Source organism: Chelon labrosus, assembly GCF_963514085.1.
Source record: "Chelon labrosus genome assembly, chromosome: 18".
In the NCBI taxonomy this organism is placed as follows: domain Eukaryota; kingdom Metazoa; phylum Chordata; class Actinopteri; order Mugiliformes; family Mugilidae; genus Chelon; species Chelon labrosus.
The window spans coordinates 25,063,215-25,081,391 of NC_140351.1; the positions used below are offsets into that span (position 1 = coordinate 25,063,215).

General features: G+C 41.4%; 1 protein-coding gene across 1 annotated transcript in view; it reads left to right on the top strand.

Moving 5' to 3' along the window:
- Positions 1–1,945: 1,945 nt before the first annotated feature.
- LOC311503439 (sodium channel protein type 3 subunit alpha-like) overlaps positions 1,946–18,177 on the top strand; it is a gene marked incomplete at its 5' end in the record, with an annotated part of 157,899 nt that continues 141,667 nt past the window's right edge. Inside the window, 5 exons of the mRNA XM_084566154.1 lie at positions 1,946–2,068; positions 2,235–2,378; positions 2,819–2,982; positions 10,389–10,469; positions 11,687–11,815. Coding sequence (XP_084422280.1) covers positions 1,946–2,068; positions 2,235–2,378; positions 2,819–2,982; positions 10,389–10,469; positions 11,687–11,815 — 641 coding nt within the window. The remainder of the gene's footprint in view (positions 2,069–2,234; positions 2,379–2,818; positions 2,983–10,388; positions 10,470–11,686; positions 11,816–18,177) is intronic.

Sequence of the window (18,177 nt, forward strand, 5' to 3'; positions counted from 1 at the left end):
AAGGTCTGCAAAGCAACAATGTTGTATTCTTCTTCTTCCATTTTTGATAAAAGAAAACAATGAAATCTGGCACTACTGCCAAACATGTACAAAATGGGTCTATTTGACCGTTTTGTAATGCTTATTAGTTTCTCTACTGAACTATGATTGGATAATTAAAGAGAGCCACTGGCCACTGAGATATTGAAATGTTTGTTGTGTCTTTCTAGTCCAGGAGGATCTTCTTTTTCCATTTTAATGAAGAGGAATGGAGGAGTGGAGAGAAATTACCAAGCTTAGAGTTTAAGTTGATGCACTGGATGTTGGACCTGCAGCAGGATGATCAATAGGCATTTTGATTCTATTGGATAAAGTTAGCACTCTGTTCCAAAGAGTCCTCAGCAAACTGAGATGCCATTTCCTGATGAGAGTGGCTTTGTGTGTGTTGACCATCTTCAAGTTCATGTTGAAATAGGAGCGGAGCAAACATACATTTTTGTCTTTGCATGGTGGAGATCCGTGTACACACCGACACTGTTTAGTTGGAGGTTTTAAGCAGAGCGGGCGGATGTGGGCGGATGTGGGCGGATGCAGGCAGGCAGGTGTGATTGAGCTTCATCAGGTCAGAGAGATTTTCAGGCTGATTGCTGCCTTTTCAAGCGGTCCGAGCAGCTGTTGAATGATGAGCGAGGTGAGGCTATGGGCCGTCCTGAGCAGCAGACTGCTGTCTCGGGGGATGTAATCATCCTGCGAGTGAAGAAGCCGTTCAATCACAGCTCCGTCCTGGTACTCAGAGACACTCCAGGCACTCGAATCAAACACTCCTCATCTCATGACTCGAAGAATCAAAATATACCCAACAAGTGTTTTAACAGTCTGACATCACTTTATTCTTAAAAGTGAAGCCTGGTGTCTTTCTAGAATTGTCTGTGTGGTACTACTAATGTACTGGTGTATCTTGTTCTACAATACACAAATCTGGGCTGTGCAGGTGTTTCTAAAGAAAACTATTTCATTATTACCAAGAACAGAGCATGATGCAAATGTTGGAGTTGTTGGAGATCCAAAACAGAAGCATAAAGATATTACATTCTAAAAACATAACGTAAAAATGCTGGGGGGAAAAAGTTGTATCTTGAAAAGGGAATGCTGTGTAATGGCTGATTTTTTAAAATGTTACTTATAAATTTTGCTGAGGAGATAACTACAAGAAATGCAGAGACAGTTGAAGGTACGAGTACGATACAAAGGCCAAGATACAAACAGGAATGTTTCTGTTAAAATCTCCTTAATTTCAAACATTTAAGGCTGACAGTCACAGACCTCCATTACAAGAGACATGAGAGACATGTGGGTGATATCGCTTTATAAAATCACCATTCCTTGCATCTTCTCGTCAGAAATCTCACAGCAAGTTTGTCTTGCAAAACACAAGACAAGACAATCAAATCAACAGCAGTACATCGGTACTGATAGCTCCAGCAGCAGTGAAACATCCTAACTGTCCTAATACCCTCTTATACTAGTGTCAGTCAAGTGTTTGGCTGATTGTCTTGATCAGGAGAGGCCTGAGTTAATTACCACTCTTTTCATGCTGAAGCTCACCACTTCTTTTTCTGTGGCTTGGTTTTGCCATTTTAAAGAGGCCAGAGCCGCCTGGCTTATGGAAGAAGAAATCAAACGTTTCTGAAATACTGTCATTTTATCTCTTTAGCAGGATACATGTTTTTATTTGTTGACAGCACTACTTTCGTGAAATCACTACTACTACAAGTTAGTGACAAAATGCAAACAAGACATCCTGTTCCGATGTTTGCAGCAGCTCCACTGGAGTTTGGTCATTAAGCTTGTCAGCAAGTTTAGGACATTTAAATATAGGAGTCGGAGTTTCTCGTGCTAACCTGTTTCCCCTGTGTGTCTGCAGCTGGTATACTGGGCCAGTCAGCAGCAGGATCAGGATGAGAAGATGGCTGGCTGTGTGTTTCCAATGGGACCAGAGAGCTTTCAGCGCTTCACGCCGGACTCCCTGGCGGCCATCGAGCAGCGCATTTCCCATGAGCATGCTCGACGCAACAAACACTACCAGGAGGTACACACACACACACCTGACAAACACAACCATGAAACATAGTTTCTAAAAGAAAAACTGGAAACAGGGATCAGTGGATAGGATGTTAAACGGATAAACTTAACGAAATAAGAAAGCCATGCTAGCAGTCAGATTTGGAACATTTCGGATGTTGTTTATGTGTCAGGACCTGGGCGACGTGGAGCTCCCCCGGCCCCGGCCCGACTTGGAGGCAGGAAAACAGCTGCCCCGCATCTTCGCCGACATCCCATCTCATCTGGTGGGTGTTCCCCTGGAAGACATCGACCCATACTACTTCAAAAACAAGAGGGTAGGTCACAGAGAGAGAGAGAGAGAGAGGGTGTGTGTCATGTGTATGGGAACACATCCAATTGATTCTGTATTCATCTCATTTACTGACAACCAGAGGAGAAGCTGACTGTCTGGGTGTGTGTGTGTGCACGTATGTTCTGTTGACATAAATATCAGGACACACTGACACTTCTGAAATCTTTTTTTTTTTTTTTCAAATGACCTCAAATGATTAAGGCCTTAACACCGGATAAAACTCCCAACACATGACCAGAACTCCAAGACGAATGACATATATTATGTAAACATCAACTATAACGAGTGAACCTGGAGCTTCTGTGGTCCCTGGAGGCCCTTGGAGGTCTTGGGCCACTGGGCAGTAGCCTGCTTTTGGCAGCAGAACCCGTTAATAAACTACATGTATTTATGTATTTTTCTGTCTCTGCTTTTTTTTTGCAGACTTTCATAGTCCTGAACAAAGGGAAGGCCATCTTCCGTTTCAGTGCCACATCAGCTCTCTACATCTTCAGCCCTTTTCACCCCATTCGCAGAATCGCCATCAAGATCCTGGTCCACTCATATCCTGCCGCTGCTGTCTGTACTCTGCATGTCGTCTTAGATTTGTAGGGAAATGGCTGGAGGTCAGAGGTCAGTGTGTGTTAAAGGATGCTGTGTGTGAGTGGTGGGGCTTCCCTGACGGCAACATGGCTCAAGATATGAACAAACAGATGAAGGCAGGTTCATTCTCTGCTGGTTCATTCTCTCCATTACGGTCTGATATGGCAGCAAAGTATGGTGTACTGATAAAGATTAGTGTTTGTGGGACACCAAAACAAAACCTCAAAGAACATACATTGGTAATTGTACAATAAAAGGTTATATCAGATGATATGGCATGAAAAGGAATCAAGGGGATGGGATGAAAAAGGATGAAAGGGGGTCAAGGGGATGGGACGAAAGGCATTGAGGGGAAGGGGTGAAAAGTGTTGGGGGTGGGATGAAAAGGGATAAACGAGAGCTGAGGGGATGGGATGAAACGGATTGAGGAGATGGGATATAAATGGGTTGAAGGGGATGGGATGAAAAGGGATGAGAAGGGGTTGAGGGCATAGGATGAAAATTGGTCGATGGCGAGGGATAAAAAGAAGGAGGAATGTGAAGACTGATGTTGTTAGAGGATCAGGGTGGGGCACATCTCAGGAAGCTTCGGATCCTTGTCCCCTGATTCCCTGGAAGAGGAAAAAAAAAAAAAAAAGAGAGGGATGGAGAGGGTTGAAGTTGGGAACTGAGACAAACAGAGAGAGAGAGAGAGAGAGGGGGTCAGGACCGTTAGGACACACTTTTATAGCTAAGCGGTGGGAAATAGAATGATATGTGGCGTGGTCTAGTTCCTGAAATACAGTTATAAGAATTTCATTTTAAGCAAGGACTAAATATGAGCATCTGTAGATCAGGGTGGGTCTTATAGAAGGAACTATCGCGTTGCATTATGGAAGTTTGAGTGATTGATTGAAGTGTTTATTTGGAATATGCAAACCAAAATAAAAATAAAAGTAAGGCAAAACATTTAAACATAGAAATACATATTCGAAAAGAAGTGAGAAGAAGACTCCCACCCCTTCTCTTTAAATAATGAATGACAATACTAAGCTTCCTTGCAACTAGTTTAAGTCACATTAGAATGAGAAGGGTGAAGGATGAGGAGTATGGGATGGAAAGTGGTCTAGGGGATGAGATAAAAGGAGTCTAGGGGAAGGGATAAAAAGGAGTTGTAGGGGATGGAATGAAAAGGGATGAGAAGGGGTCCAGTGGATGGGATGAAAAGGGTCGATGGGATTGGATGAAAAGGGATAATGTGAAATATTGCAAATGAATAGATTATTTGGGGAATACATAAAATAATAAAGTGGCATTATGCATTTATCACAGTATTAGTCATTACAAACTGTATGATTGTTGTGTGGCTGATCCATGTCCCGAATCGTCCTGAGACGAGTTAGTACAGTATCCCACGTCTGGATCGTCTCCAGGCACATGCAATGCCGACTGTGTGTGTGTGTGTGAGAGAGAGATAGACAGAGAATCAGAGGGCTCATCTGGTCAGTCGTATTTCTGAGCTTGAACTGTTTGCCGAGCAATAAATACGGCCAGTAAATATTACCCAGCCTTCATCAAGGTGGAACCTGCACCTTCCCACACGCTTCCCACTGTACATTGTCTCTCAGCCAACTGAATCTCTGGGTCTGCTTCTGGAGGAACTCTGACCTCTGACCTCTGACCTGCAACCTGTCAGGAACTCCTAATGTGTTTGCTTGTCGCAGTTTCAGCTGTGATGACACCTGACACATGATCTGCATTGAATGGATCTAAAGATTGAAAACTGGTGAAATGATCTCTCACTTCCATTATTTCCTCACAAAGGATCCACTCAGTGATCAACTAGTTATTGATTGAAAAGTTGTAGCAGCAATTTTTTGAAGTAAAATATGTTCCAGCCTCCTAAAAATTACATTTTATGAGGCATAAAAAATCTGATTATTCATGAGTTTGTTGGACTGGCACAGGAAAACAAACAAAACAAAATTAACTTGATGAAACTAACCCTAACCTACATCTTGATTGATAATCCAGCCTTTGACACAGTAGAAATGAACTAACTAATGAACTAAAGGTCTCATATCTCAGGACATAATTACAACCTCCATCATGTTGCATACAATGAAAGAAAAAGGAGGAGGACATAAGAATAAACAGGGAGAAGAAGAAAGAGGGAGACTAAAGGAGTGGACATGAACAAAGAAGGAGGAAGACGAAGAACGCATGACGGAAGGGATGAGTGAGAGAAGAAGAAAGAGGAGAAGATGACAAGAAGAAGACAGAAGAGGAGAGAAAGTCAAGGAGAAGAAAGGGAAAGAGCACAAGAAGAACAAGAGTGGAGGACATGGAGAAAAAGAAGGAGGAGAAGAAGTAGGGGGAGCACAAAAGGACAAGGAGATAAAGGAAGAGGCAGAGAAAGAGCACGAGAAGAAGATGAGAGGAGACTAGGGAGGGAAGGACTCAGAAGAACAAACAGGTGGAAGCAAGAGAAGAAGTCTCCAGTGTTGCTGCGTCTTTTCAAACATTTGTTTGAACAGCTGGTTATTTTTCTAGCTCCATGTTTCTTGTCCCTCCTGGAAACTGGTCACCTGATGATTACCCCACATGAATCAAGCATGATCAGGGAAAACAGATTAATTCCATCAGTTAGTAAAGGTTTCTGATTTGATTGAGGTGGTTGAAATCATCTTTTTATTCTCATTATTACAGGAACACTAGAGGGTCCACATCAAATGTCTTAATTTGTAATAAAAGAAACATGTATACCTACGATTTATCTGGGAAAATGTTCTCAGTTACATTTGTATTATCACGATTCAAGACCCGAGACTGATGTGATATGTAAACCCAGATGTGCCATTAATTTTAGCTCACCCTCCGTCTATGCCGGCGTCTGATCTAGTCTCCAAACACCAAGCTAACATGACAGATATTACCTCACACCCAAAACTCAAACCCCCCTCACACAGCCCCTCCTATCCTCACACTCGTCTATTTTTGCCGTGGGAGGCGGCTGCCGGCGTTGAGAGATGTCGAGCCGACGGACACGCTGCTGTTGTCAGGTGGATAAGTGGGTGAAGAGGTCGGCGGTGGAGGTGTGGCGCTGCTGATGTTCAGGGTGCGCGCATGTGTGTCATAATGAGAGACAAAGCAAAAATTAGAACCAGTGTGTGTTGTGGGGCCGTAAGAGCGCAGGTTGTGGTGCTGAAGTGGAGTTTTAGTATGTGTTTGTGCTCCAGAAGTGATTGTGTGTGATCAAGTATGTTCTGGACTTTTGCCTGACCACAGCGGCGCCAGTATGACAAGCTGTGGTGTGAGGGGGACACACATGCAGTTGTGATGTCAGAGGAATGACTTAACCCACATGTTATTTGCAAGTAGCACTGTGTCTGGCCACATTTCCCACAGGTCCTAGCTCTGGGGGACCTTTGGGTCTCATGAGGTTTTGCTCCAGCTTTTATGGTCACATTGTGCTTTAATGATTTATTTATCAGCCAGAGCTGTTTTTAAGTCCATTCAGTTTAAATATCTCATTCAATTTCAGATATTTAAACTGGTGTGTTTCGCAAAGCTTTCTGCAGTATGACTATATGACTGACTGGCTATGAATTCTGGGTAAAATGCCAAAACATGGTTCTGTACGCTTCAGAAAACATCTCGTTCTTCTTCTGTAAGAATTCCACAGTTACATTTTATTGAGAAAAAGAAAAATATCAGATCTTGTCAGGTTTTAGAGTGCAACTTGAGAACAGCTAGATCACTTCTTCACACCTTTTTCTCTTAAGCTGGCAAACAACAAAACCGCACTGTGGCCAACATCTGGAGTTAAGACCGAATCACTGCCTCATGGTCAAGAGTACGTCTCCTCTCAGCCTCATTCTGCTCTTTGTGGTCGCTGTGTTTTATTGCGCACAACCCAGGATGGATGTTAATGGAATGTCTGAATGAGGTCTTAGAGGTGAATTAAAACTGGACTAACATTACAGACCAGTCTAAAGAGTAAGACTCTAATGAGTTTGCCTGGTTTTGTGGTAAAACCTATTTTCTTAAATCTGAATCTAACGTTTTGAAGCATTTTGTCGACACAAATACATTATTAGTGTGTGGAATCGTGATGCGTTTTATTATTGCAAGACAAAGTGGATTTGCCAAGCAGTGAAGAAGAATGTTTTGGACTTTCAGTGTTAAATATTCCATTTAATTCAAAGTCCACTTATTGTTGTTTCCTTTAGAAGAGCGTTGTTGTTCTGCTGGAAGGATCTCAGCAGTGTGACGTTTGTGTAGCCAGTAGTGTTTCAGCATTGTGCTGTGATTCGTTTATTTTTTCAGAATCTGCTGACGCTCCTTAGGTATTGAATGACGGATGAGTCATTATAGTGAAGGCCAAAACGAACTGATAAATATGTGTAAACTTTAGATGCTGTGTGAATGTCTTCAGATCCTTGCAATTGTACACACACAAGTTTCTGGTCCAAGAGTGCTTCCTCTCTGCTCCTCTTTCAAAATAAAAGCAGTTTCTGGTGTAGCCACTCTGAGGGAAATTAAATAATGGAAGAAAGAGAGAAAAAAATAAAGCTGATAGTACTTTAAATAGCTTATTGAACACCCTAGCTAAGAGACAGAGAGAGAGAATGGAAAGAATGATTGAGATACACAAATGTGGAAAGACGGAAAAATCTAAGATTAGAGAGAGGAAGATGGATCCCGCGGTGGAGGTGGGAGGTGTAATGACATTACCGGTATGGTGGCCTGGGAGGTCCACAACAGCAGGGCTATCATTATGGCATAATTAGCTTCTGGCTCTGTGGCGGTGGCGGTGGGGGGACATTTACGCTGTTTGTCAATCTGTAACAGCATTATCTCGCCGCCTGCCACCACGCTGCAGCAACATCATTACAGCCGGCGCTCAATCAACAATTACCCCGCCGCTCAAACAACTTTCAGCTGGAGTTTGGGCCGCTTTCACACAGGGAATATGTTCCTTCTGCCAAATTATAATAATTATGATTCATTTATAGCTGTGATTGACAGCTGAGCCAGGTTTCACAGAGTCTCTCCCACCTCATCGTGTGTGGTGTGGGGAACACGGCAGGTGAAAGTGATATTTAACATGTATGCTGCCTTCTGACAGTTTGGAAAGTTACTGCTCCCCATTATATGATGATTAGACAGGAGTGGGCCCCTTCTCCCATCGCTGCTGTTAATGGCATATTAATTTGGTGTATTGAATGTGGCAGGCATCGGAGGGGAGTGCTGAGACACACATGTTAACTCGACACAGCTTTTCAGTTCAGTTCATCTTTATTTAGCCCTAATGGGAAACCAGTGAAAGGTATTTAAAAAAAAATAAAAAAAATAGCACATGTAAAATCCCTTCAGCATGTAGTCGGCACACACGCGAACACATTTACATTTTTCGCTGACACTCTCCAGAGAGACTCACAGTGAGGGAACAAGCCATAAAAGCTTCGTTTTCCTCCATCGCCAACATTTCCATTTTACATTTGAGCTCTTATCCACAGTGACTATGAGTGGTAAACCACAGAAAAGTACACTAGATTGACTGTCTAATTCTCTGTCTGGTGCTTATTGTCCTCAGTGCTAAACTCTCACCATTGGCTGACCAACAAACTATTTTCAAATTTGAGGTTATTGCAGGTCAAACCTCGGACTCTCGTGTTTCCACACCGTCTATAAAAAGCTCTTTGTCACAGGTGTCAGCAGTGGTGGAAATTTACAAGTTGACATACTGTAATGTGCTATTTTGCATTTCGCTCATAGTTTAATACAGGTGATAATTTGACTGCATACATAGCTGCTGTCCTCAGTGGGTTGGTCATCCTCTGTTTGTGTAGCTGTGATTGTCAGTTTTACCATAATGTCTAGGTGACTCCTGCTGCCTTCATGTTGATCAGGAACCATTCCCTCTAATGACGAGGAAGAACAGCAGTTTTTTTCTCATCAATTTTCTTTCATGAGTGCTTTTGTTTACAAAATACCTTGCAATGAAGCACTGAAAGTAGTTAATCCACAGACAGATTATGAGACAACCCACACAGAAAAGCTTCCCGATCTAGCAGACTGCAGGTGTTCATACATATGTGCATATTTATCTTAAACTTTTTGAAACCGCCGTCTAATAAAAATCATTTCTGACGTGCACACCTTACACACTGAGTCTGACATGTTTCATTATAGTATTTGTAGGGAAAATTTGAAATATGAGATAAAAGGAAGTCACTGAGCAGTGAAGAGGATTTTGTCCTCCCTCATATTTTGAAGAACAAAAAAATTATAGATTCTCCTGAGAAGACTCCTGAGGGCCTACCGGTAAAGGTGCTGCAGAATGATCCCTATCATTTCCAGGTCTGTTTCAGGATGTGAGAGATCAGGTTTGATGGGACTACCAAGGCTGGAACACGGAGCCTATGAGCCCGTTTGGCTGTAGAGTCGCTCTGAGCACACGTAAAGGCTTTTGATGCAGAAACACAGAAAATGGAACGTTCCAAAAACACGACTGACATAATGTGAGGTTTCATTTATTTTTAAATGTGCAAAGGTGGATAAATATAGACTTGATGCGCAAACGCAGTCATTCTGCAACATTTCCCCACTTTTAAGTGAGTTTTAAATACAATGGCCCCTAAACTTCACTGTTTGTTCAGCAGATTTCAATTTTTCTAATGCCAGTGGTGCCCACTAACACTAACAAATAACAAATATAACAAATATTTAAGCAAATACTTTATAAAAGCTGCTCATCTTAATTTGATTCAGACTTACTGTGAGCTAAGACCGTACTGTTCAGAAAATAGTAAAAACAAAAATGTAATAAAGGAAAGGGCAGGCTCAATATTAGATTATTATTATCAGGATTTAGCAGGATTATGGGGTGTTTTTTTAAACTACAGGGAAGAAAATACCTCTGCACACAACTGGATAGTCCTACAACCAAACAGAGAAATTAAATGCCTGAATTGCTGTTAACTGTTTATCCTTTACAGTTATTTTCTTCTACAACAGACATTATATCACCTCTCTGATGGCAGCCATTTAGTTGTAAACAAACACTCACAGCACTCAGGTGATGTGTATGACCACTTGGCTGTGACTCTTCTGTCCATCACCAAATGATTTGATTGGCCTGGCACATCTTTGCTGGAACATAATCAATTAAAGTAAAGTGTTTTTTGGTACATTATTCCCACACATATACTATATACATGCAGTATACAGTACAAAGTTTGTGGGTAGAGCAGAGTCCAATCCAGCCCTAAACCATAGGAGCCTGCAGCCTCAGGGTGCCTCTAACTAGACACGAGTCCCTTTGAAAACTACAACATAAATGAAATGTCTTTATGTGATGTATGTGCTGTTTCTATGGGTGTGAACATGAAAACTTCTTGTTCCTTAACCTGCTCACGTTATTCAGTTTGTTCATCATGTGCACCATCCTCACCAACTGCTGCTTCATGGCCATGTCAGAGCCGGCGTACTGGGCCAAATACCTGGAGTAAGTACACCTGCATACTTGAGTCTGTATATCTGTTTGTAAGTGGTTGACTGCATACCTAAAATGAAATGAAACGCCTTCTAAATGCTATCTAATGCTCTTTCAGAAAATGCCAGAGCTCTCACTGTGACACCTGGACTGCTGGGTTAATGGTGTTCACATAAGCTGAGAACTTGATGTAAGACAAACAGAGATTTAGAGGAAAAAACAGGATTGAGATGAATCACTTGCACTGAACTATTCACCCTTAAACTTAGAGGTGAATAGGCCCCCGTGGAAATGTCAAACTCCAAATGTCAAAACTGAATTCAGAAAAGTCTGGAAGATTCTGCTGGCCTTCTGTTGGCAGCCTGCAGCAACAACAAGCTACAGCACAAATTTAGTACTAAAAAGCTTCTTCCAGTCAATTTAGAATGACCAGTTAACCTAACCAGTATGTCTTTGGATGGTGGGAGGAAGCTGGAGAACCTGGAGAGAACCCTCACAGACACAGGGAGAACATGCAAACTCCACACAGAAAGGAGCCAGGTGGAATCAAACCCAAGGACAGTGATGCTAAGGAAAGATTCTTGAGTTTATAAACATTTATGAAATACGGCACTAGGAGGTGGTTGGGGTCGATGGTGGGCATACCAAGAACACAGCTGTTTCTGGTTCACATGCAGCATCCCATCTGTGGTCTAGGTAACAAAAACACTTTACTCATGCTTATGAAGATGACAAATTGAAGTAATGTAGACCCAACTTCTTCATCTTTAGAAACGAGGGAATGTTTCTCCAAAGACTCTGCACTGTTTCTTTTATATTTTTGCCACCATTAGTCCAAACTCCATTTAAATCCATTGGAGTTGAAATACTTTGTCAGTTGAATAAAAACTCTTTTTCTAGCTTTACATCCCTTTGTGTGAATTCACTCTTCAACATACTCCACCACTGACTTCCATCTGTGGAGGCTGCAACAGCAGCTCAGTCAGAACTGATGTGACAGACTCACTCTGTCCTCTCTGTCTGTCTTTGTATGGTTGAATTGACTCATGTTGGGTCAAACTTGTTTCTGGGGGCAAACTAAATAAGTGAAGGATGTTTTCTGGAGAGCTTTATGAATATTAATCCTGTCCCTCTCTTCTGCTCGTCCACCCTTTCTTTATTTTACTCTGCTCATTCTTCTCCACTCTCATTCCCTGATCGCTCCTTTCAAATATTTCTTTTCTTTTCAGGTATACCTTCACAGGGATCTACACATTCGAGTCTCTCATAAAGATCCTGGCGAGGGGTTTCTGTGTGGGGCCCTTCACCTTCCTCAGGGACCCCTGGAACTGGCTCGACTTCAGCGTCATTGTCATGGCGTGAGTCAGACACACACTCACGCCCACACATCACACATACATAGATTCAGTACTGTGCAAAGAAAACTCTAGAAAACAGAGATAATGCAATGAACTTTTTTTTAATTTAACAATCAGTGGAGAGACTCCAGACCAATTTTCTGCAACAAAAAACATTTTGTAGGTGGGAGAAGTTCTGGCTGGCTTCAAGGCTAACTAAGCCCCATTGTCTTTAAAACAGCACAGAAAGTTTTCATAACTCTGGCTGTAAGTTAAGGTCCTGTGTTTAGGGCCAATCAGATGCCTTTCAAGATGGATAGAATATCTGAAGAGCCTTAACCTGCTGCATAGTTCTGCATGAACAGTTTGTTCCCATTTAGAACAGATGATTCAACGGCTGCAGATGATTCAATGGCTGCAGACACACAGCTGCACCTGTACAAACCCAAAGAGCACTGTAAGGATCCAGAGGTTGTTGATCACACAAGCATACTGTAGATAAAAATGGACGACCAGTTCCTCCCATTGCACATAAGTTAAGCCAAGATTTGTTAGATATGGACGCTGCCATCTTGCGCAGGTGATGTCTTGTGCAATTGGAGGGTGTGCAGAAGTGTTTCTGACACATTTTGAATCTGCCTCTGTGGAGCTGTCATGTCGTCTGTCTTTATATACAGCCTATGGTTACACTTCACATTATTACAAAAAATGTTTTGAACTCTGAACTGAGCTGCAATTAAATACCAAATGTAGTGTTTATAATTTAACTGTTCCATAAAAAATAATGATCATATTAAAATATCTGAAAATAGACTGAGCCACCAGGTTTGTTACTAAAACTTTTACATTTGTATAAACTATGTGATAGTCCTTTTGTCTGGTAATTGGAATAATTCATTATGAAACATGTAAATATCGCCCAGTATCACCCTGTAGGACCATGTGATGAAAAGGCAGAGCCCCACTATGTGCCCAACACTTCCATCTTTGAAACCTAGACAACGAAAACAACTCAAACTGGCATAGAAAAACACCCACCACCCCGAATAAGTCTGGGTTTGATTTTCTGTTTGACAATACACTTCTCTTACTCACTGGTTTTTGCATATTTTTTATTTTTTTTTTGTTCTTTCCGAATTTTATTTTCAGTTTTCACAAATCAAGAGAAAAAACTAAACAAAGAAACAGAACAAAGACAGAAGACAAATCATTTCCAATGTGAACAAACAAATCAGAGCTGGATGGCAAGAAAACAAGGAGAACAGACAGAGCATGGATGTGAATTGATGTAGATGTTTTTTAAATGTTTCTCATAGGTGCTTCACATTAAAAGCTTACCAGGTAAGCGGAGTGATCGTCTTCTCCGGTGCACCGGTAGGCTTTTAATGTGAAATATCTGTGCAGGAAAACTGCTGCAAAGCAAAGCAAGTATCTCTTTGGAAAACTCTGAGCAGCAGAGTGGTGAGAGTGTGTCAGGACTTTATTGTTGTTCTGATGGGATTAATGCTGTGGATTTAAAAAGAAAGGCCCGTCTGTGATACTGCACACGCCTCTTGCTGCACTTTAAGGCGTGCAAACTTGAAAATATGTCTTTAAATCGGTTTCCCCAGCTCAGCATTTATGTATTTGTTACATTCAGACACTTTTGCAGAATAAGGAGAAACTCTGCGGACTTCAGGCTGCTGCGTCAAACTGTTTAAGCCTGGTCTGTGATGAGAATCCATGCTTCCTGCCATCAGTAGGGAAAATAGGGCTTACAGGACACTGTCATTCTGATACTTATATGCTATATTTATTTCTTCCCACTATATTCAGCAGCAGAATATACTACATACTGCTTTTATTAAATCCAAACATTGCCTATGACTGTATCCGTGGTAGTGGGATCCAATATACAGTTTATTTCACAAAACAGGGGCTTTGGCATACTCTAATTGTCCTTTTTAGCCGGACATATTAGTGTTGAACAGCAGTTACATTTGTTTCTTATAGACAGTGAACTCTCTGTGTTAGTACCTCGCTCTACCTACTCACCTCCACTCACTCTGGATTAAGACTGTCCCACATGGTCGGCCGTGTCGGGAGTTGTTTGACTCTCTGTTTGAAGCACATCTCTGCAGGGACTGTTGAACAACTGGCCAGCGCAGACAAACGATGTGTCTTCCTTGATTTCTTTAGTTTTATTTATGCTTTTCTAAACAGCCTTGGGAGTCTTTCCAAACTAAGGTAATTTGAATTAGCTGACCCATGTCCTAATTAAATGCTTTCTGAAGCTATTATCTCTGCAGGAACATTAGCTGTTCATATAAATTTGAATTTATAAAACCACCAGATAATCATTAAAGGCCAGTTTTAACTTCATTTCAATAGTTACGCTTTCAAAATGTCCCTGCAGGAGTGCAAAGTTTATATATTAATTCATGTAGTTAAGAAAAAGTGTCTTTAGAGGCAGGCTAATTACTTCCAGAAGGCTGTTACTTTGCAGGAAATGAAACTCAAAACTAAATCACATCCGAACAAACTGATGTATTTAAACAATAAAAGTTATAATCAAAACAAAAATTAAAGACAAACAGGTCTTGATTGGACAAGTGAATGATTTGCTGGTTTGATGATGATAAACTCAATGAATAAGATGACTTTACTCAGACGTTTTCGCAGAAAAAACAGAAAAGTGGTTTTCTCAGTGAAACCCATGAATTTCCCAAATTATAGGTTTGCAAAGGACAAGGCTCCCCAAACTCACTCAGCACACAAAGTACTATCAAACCATCAATTCAGACTGCAGCCCTGATCCTCTTTTTCCTCTCAACAATGTCAATGACGCCCACTCCTAGAGCGTCAGCCTGCCGTTTTGTTTCAGCGAGAAGAAGAGCGTGACCTGTCCACATCAGTAATTGACTGACTGATGGAAAATCACTGCGCTTTGGTTTGGTTAGCGATCAGGTGGCAATCGATCAAAGTGCTGAGAGGCAGTAGGCCCGCGGCGAGGGACGCCGCCGGGAAGATAAACGATCACAATGAACCGATCGGATCAATAGTTGACCCCGAGGCTCGGCTCCGGGGTTACCATGTGGTGTAATGAAGCGCTGTCACCTCCACCGTGGCCGCTCAGCAAATTGAAACATTTTGATGAAGGTGCCCTCAGATGGTTGAGCGCTTCGTCTGCCCAGTTACATAACACGACCCCAACGACCTGCCCCCAAATCCTCTGAGGGGAAAAATGGCTTCACTTAAAGGACCAAATCACTGTTACAGCAGTTTGCACTTAAAATATGAAGCCGCTTCAATTCTACTTTACATTCCTGCCTGCATTCAGTTGATCAGAGTTTCTTCTTCATGTGGACCGCTGAGAGAGAAAGAGGAAAAAAACAAAACAAAAAACACATTACAAATAGAGTTTGTTGGAGGGAACATGCTTTGTCCAGTTTTTGGTCGGTGCTCACGTGCAGTGATTATGGGTCATGTGGTGCATCGAGCATGTGGTGAGGTTTAGGTTGTCTCAGTTTATAACAAAAACAAAGACCACCATGTTTCAATGAGTCACTGACAGTCATCTTAAAATTCTCACCTTCAACTCTAGAAAATCTGATGCAAAGGAAATGAAATGAACCAACAGTAGCAGCAGGAAGCCTCTGCACGTGCCGTGTTCTAGTGACCTACAGCTGGTCCTTTAGCAGAGAACGCCAGTTTAAGGAGGATAACATTGTCATAAAACTTTTGCCAAGTCTCATTTGTAGCCTCAGCTTTTATTCTAATTGTCCTGCTCCCTTTTGTAAAACCAAACATTAGTTCACCTTGGCAAATTTTCTCAGACTCTTTCTGCAGTAACTCATTTCCTCTGCCTGAACTGCAGATTAAACTGTGCTAACCAACTCAACGTAAACACACTTGCAACTTTAAAATGACTGCTCTCCCAGTAAAATCCTAATCTGATCTGAACCTGAAGCCGTATCATGTTTGAATGTTTCCCTCAATTACCAGACAAAAGGTGTATATTCATACAAATAAATAATCACAGTAATAAACATGTTAGATGCTGGAGCTCGGGGTACAACTTGAAATCACAATAAAAATATGCGATTGCAAACAAATAATACATTTTATTATATATATACAGTATATATATATTATAATAAAACACTCCCCCTTTCTTAATCCCTCCATCTGTAGTGTCGATTGGACAAATACTCACAAACACACACACATACACACCCACCCACCCACACATCCACACACAGTACCTTGAACCAAGGGCCGTCCTGCGGTCAAATGGCTCTTTAGGAGGACAGGGATGCATAAGTCACCCACACACACACCGGCATATTAAGTGCACATATGGACACACACACACACACACACACATCTTTTAAATCTACAAACACACACAAACAGGGCACCCCAGACACAGTAAGGCCTGGGCCTTATTAAAACCGAGCGATTGTTGGTAAATGGACATACCCCTACTGACACACACACAATCCCACACATCCCCTCCCACTGAGTCAATGTTCCCATAGTTACTGACTCCATCAACCTCCCTTCTCCATGCAACACACACACTGCACCCGCCCCTGTGTTCCTGATATTGCTGGTGTAATGACATGTTAATGGCTGCCATCACCGGACCAGCAGCACCATGCTCCACAGCCATTTTCGATGCATTAAAGGTGCAGCATTTGATATTTTTCATTAAAAAACATCTGAAATGATTACCGTAAAGGAATGGGATGCTAATCGAGCAGAGCACGAGCTGTCATCTGCTCTTTCATTTTCCACTGAAGTTCAGATTAGGAGGAAAATCTGCGGCTTTATAGCACAAAACAGCTAGAGGGCGCTGATGAGGTCTTCAGATTTAATGAGGCAAATGTTAAGAGTTGAAAATGTTTTAAAATAAGCAAAAAAAAAAAAACACACATTCTTTAACACATTCAGGCCCTAGAGCAGTACTGTCCCAGTCTGAAGTGACTCTGCTGGCACTGGACCCATGTACTGGTAATCTCTGCATCTAAACGGCCTGTTCTGCTACGACGCTCCCTCTGGCCCCCAGTGTAATTCAATCAGCCCGCCAGTCAATGCCGCTGAAATATGAGCTGTAATGGACGGCTGTTAGCAGCTCGGGGAGTCAGATGACTTGATCTAACGGGGGCCCAAAAGGGCCATCGTCATTTGGCGCCTTTCTGGCTCTCACAGCCTCATTGGATTGGATCTGAAGAGGAAGTTCACGGTTCGATTTGGATGTCAATTTCTGTCCTCAAACAAGCTTATACAAAACATTTGTTTAGTAGAATTTACATAATGAAATAGCACTAATGTATTTAGTTGTTTGTTTCATCTGGATGAGAGATAATTTAACAGAAGAACTGTTTCTACAGCACATTTCTGCACACTTTAAGTTCTTCCAACTTCCAACATAACTTCTTATTTATTGGCTGTCATATGGCAAACTAAACTGCCTTACATGGCACAGACACAATCAACATTTAGCTTTTCATCTATTTTTATAGTTACTTTAAAATCAGAATTTCAGATCTTCAGATGTAACTTGTGAGCTTCTGGTTACGGCATGGGAAGTTATGTTCACAAAATGCTTGGCGTTCAAGTGGTAACGTGAACCATAAACCACAGAGACTAACAGTTAACAATCAAACAACTGGGTTAACTTAATGTCATAAATGTAAAGGCATAATGAAAGGATTAGGCTGTAGAGATGCTCAACATTTTCCCAACTGTATGAGACTAAATTACAATATGCTAACTTCTACTTCCACCATTTCGGTAAACGTCAGCTAACAACTCATGAAGTCAGAGATAAAGAACATTTCCACTTGCAAGGTTGTGATTACCACGAGAGGGCAACGTTCATACAGACTCCTCTTAGTGAAAATTTAAATATTTATCTTCAATACAAGTGTAAGTAGTTTAAGCACGGCAAATTGTGAACCCCTCTAGATTCAAAGGCTAAATGACGCTCTAAGCTACGCTAACTGTAGAAGAATAATTTCAGCAGTTTCTTCGCTCTGGCACTAACCCTACGTCTTATTATAATTATTATTTTTTTTTTTATGAAAATTAAAAAACTTCTATTTTAAAAATTAGAAATAAAGTTATCTTAGTCAAAGTGAACTGTTTTTACAGCATATAACACAATGAACGTCGCCCACTCAGATCTGTGTCCTAACTTAATAACAACTGAAATTGCAGTTACAGTATATTGACTTTATTGGGCCATAAAGTCCAGTAGTTGTCTTTTGCCTGGATCCTTTGTTGTGACTGGCATAGTCATTTATATAAGTGTAGTGGTAAATAGACTGTAAATTCATTCATCGTCACACTAAACAGGACCACATGATGTTCAGACTATTTATGCTGAAAATGTCAGA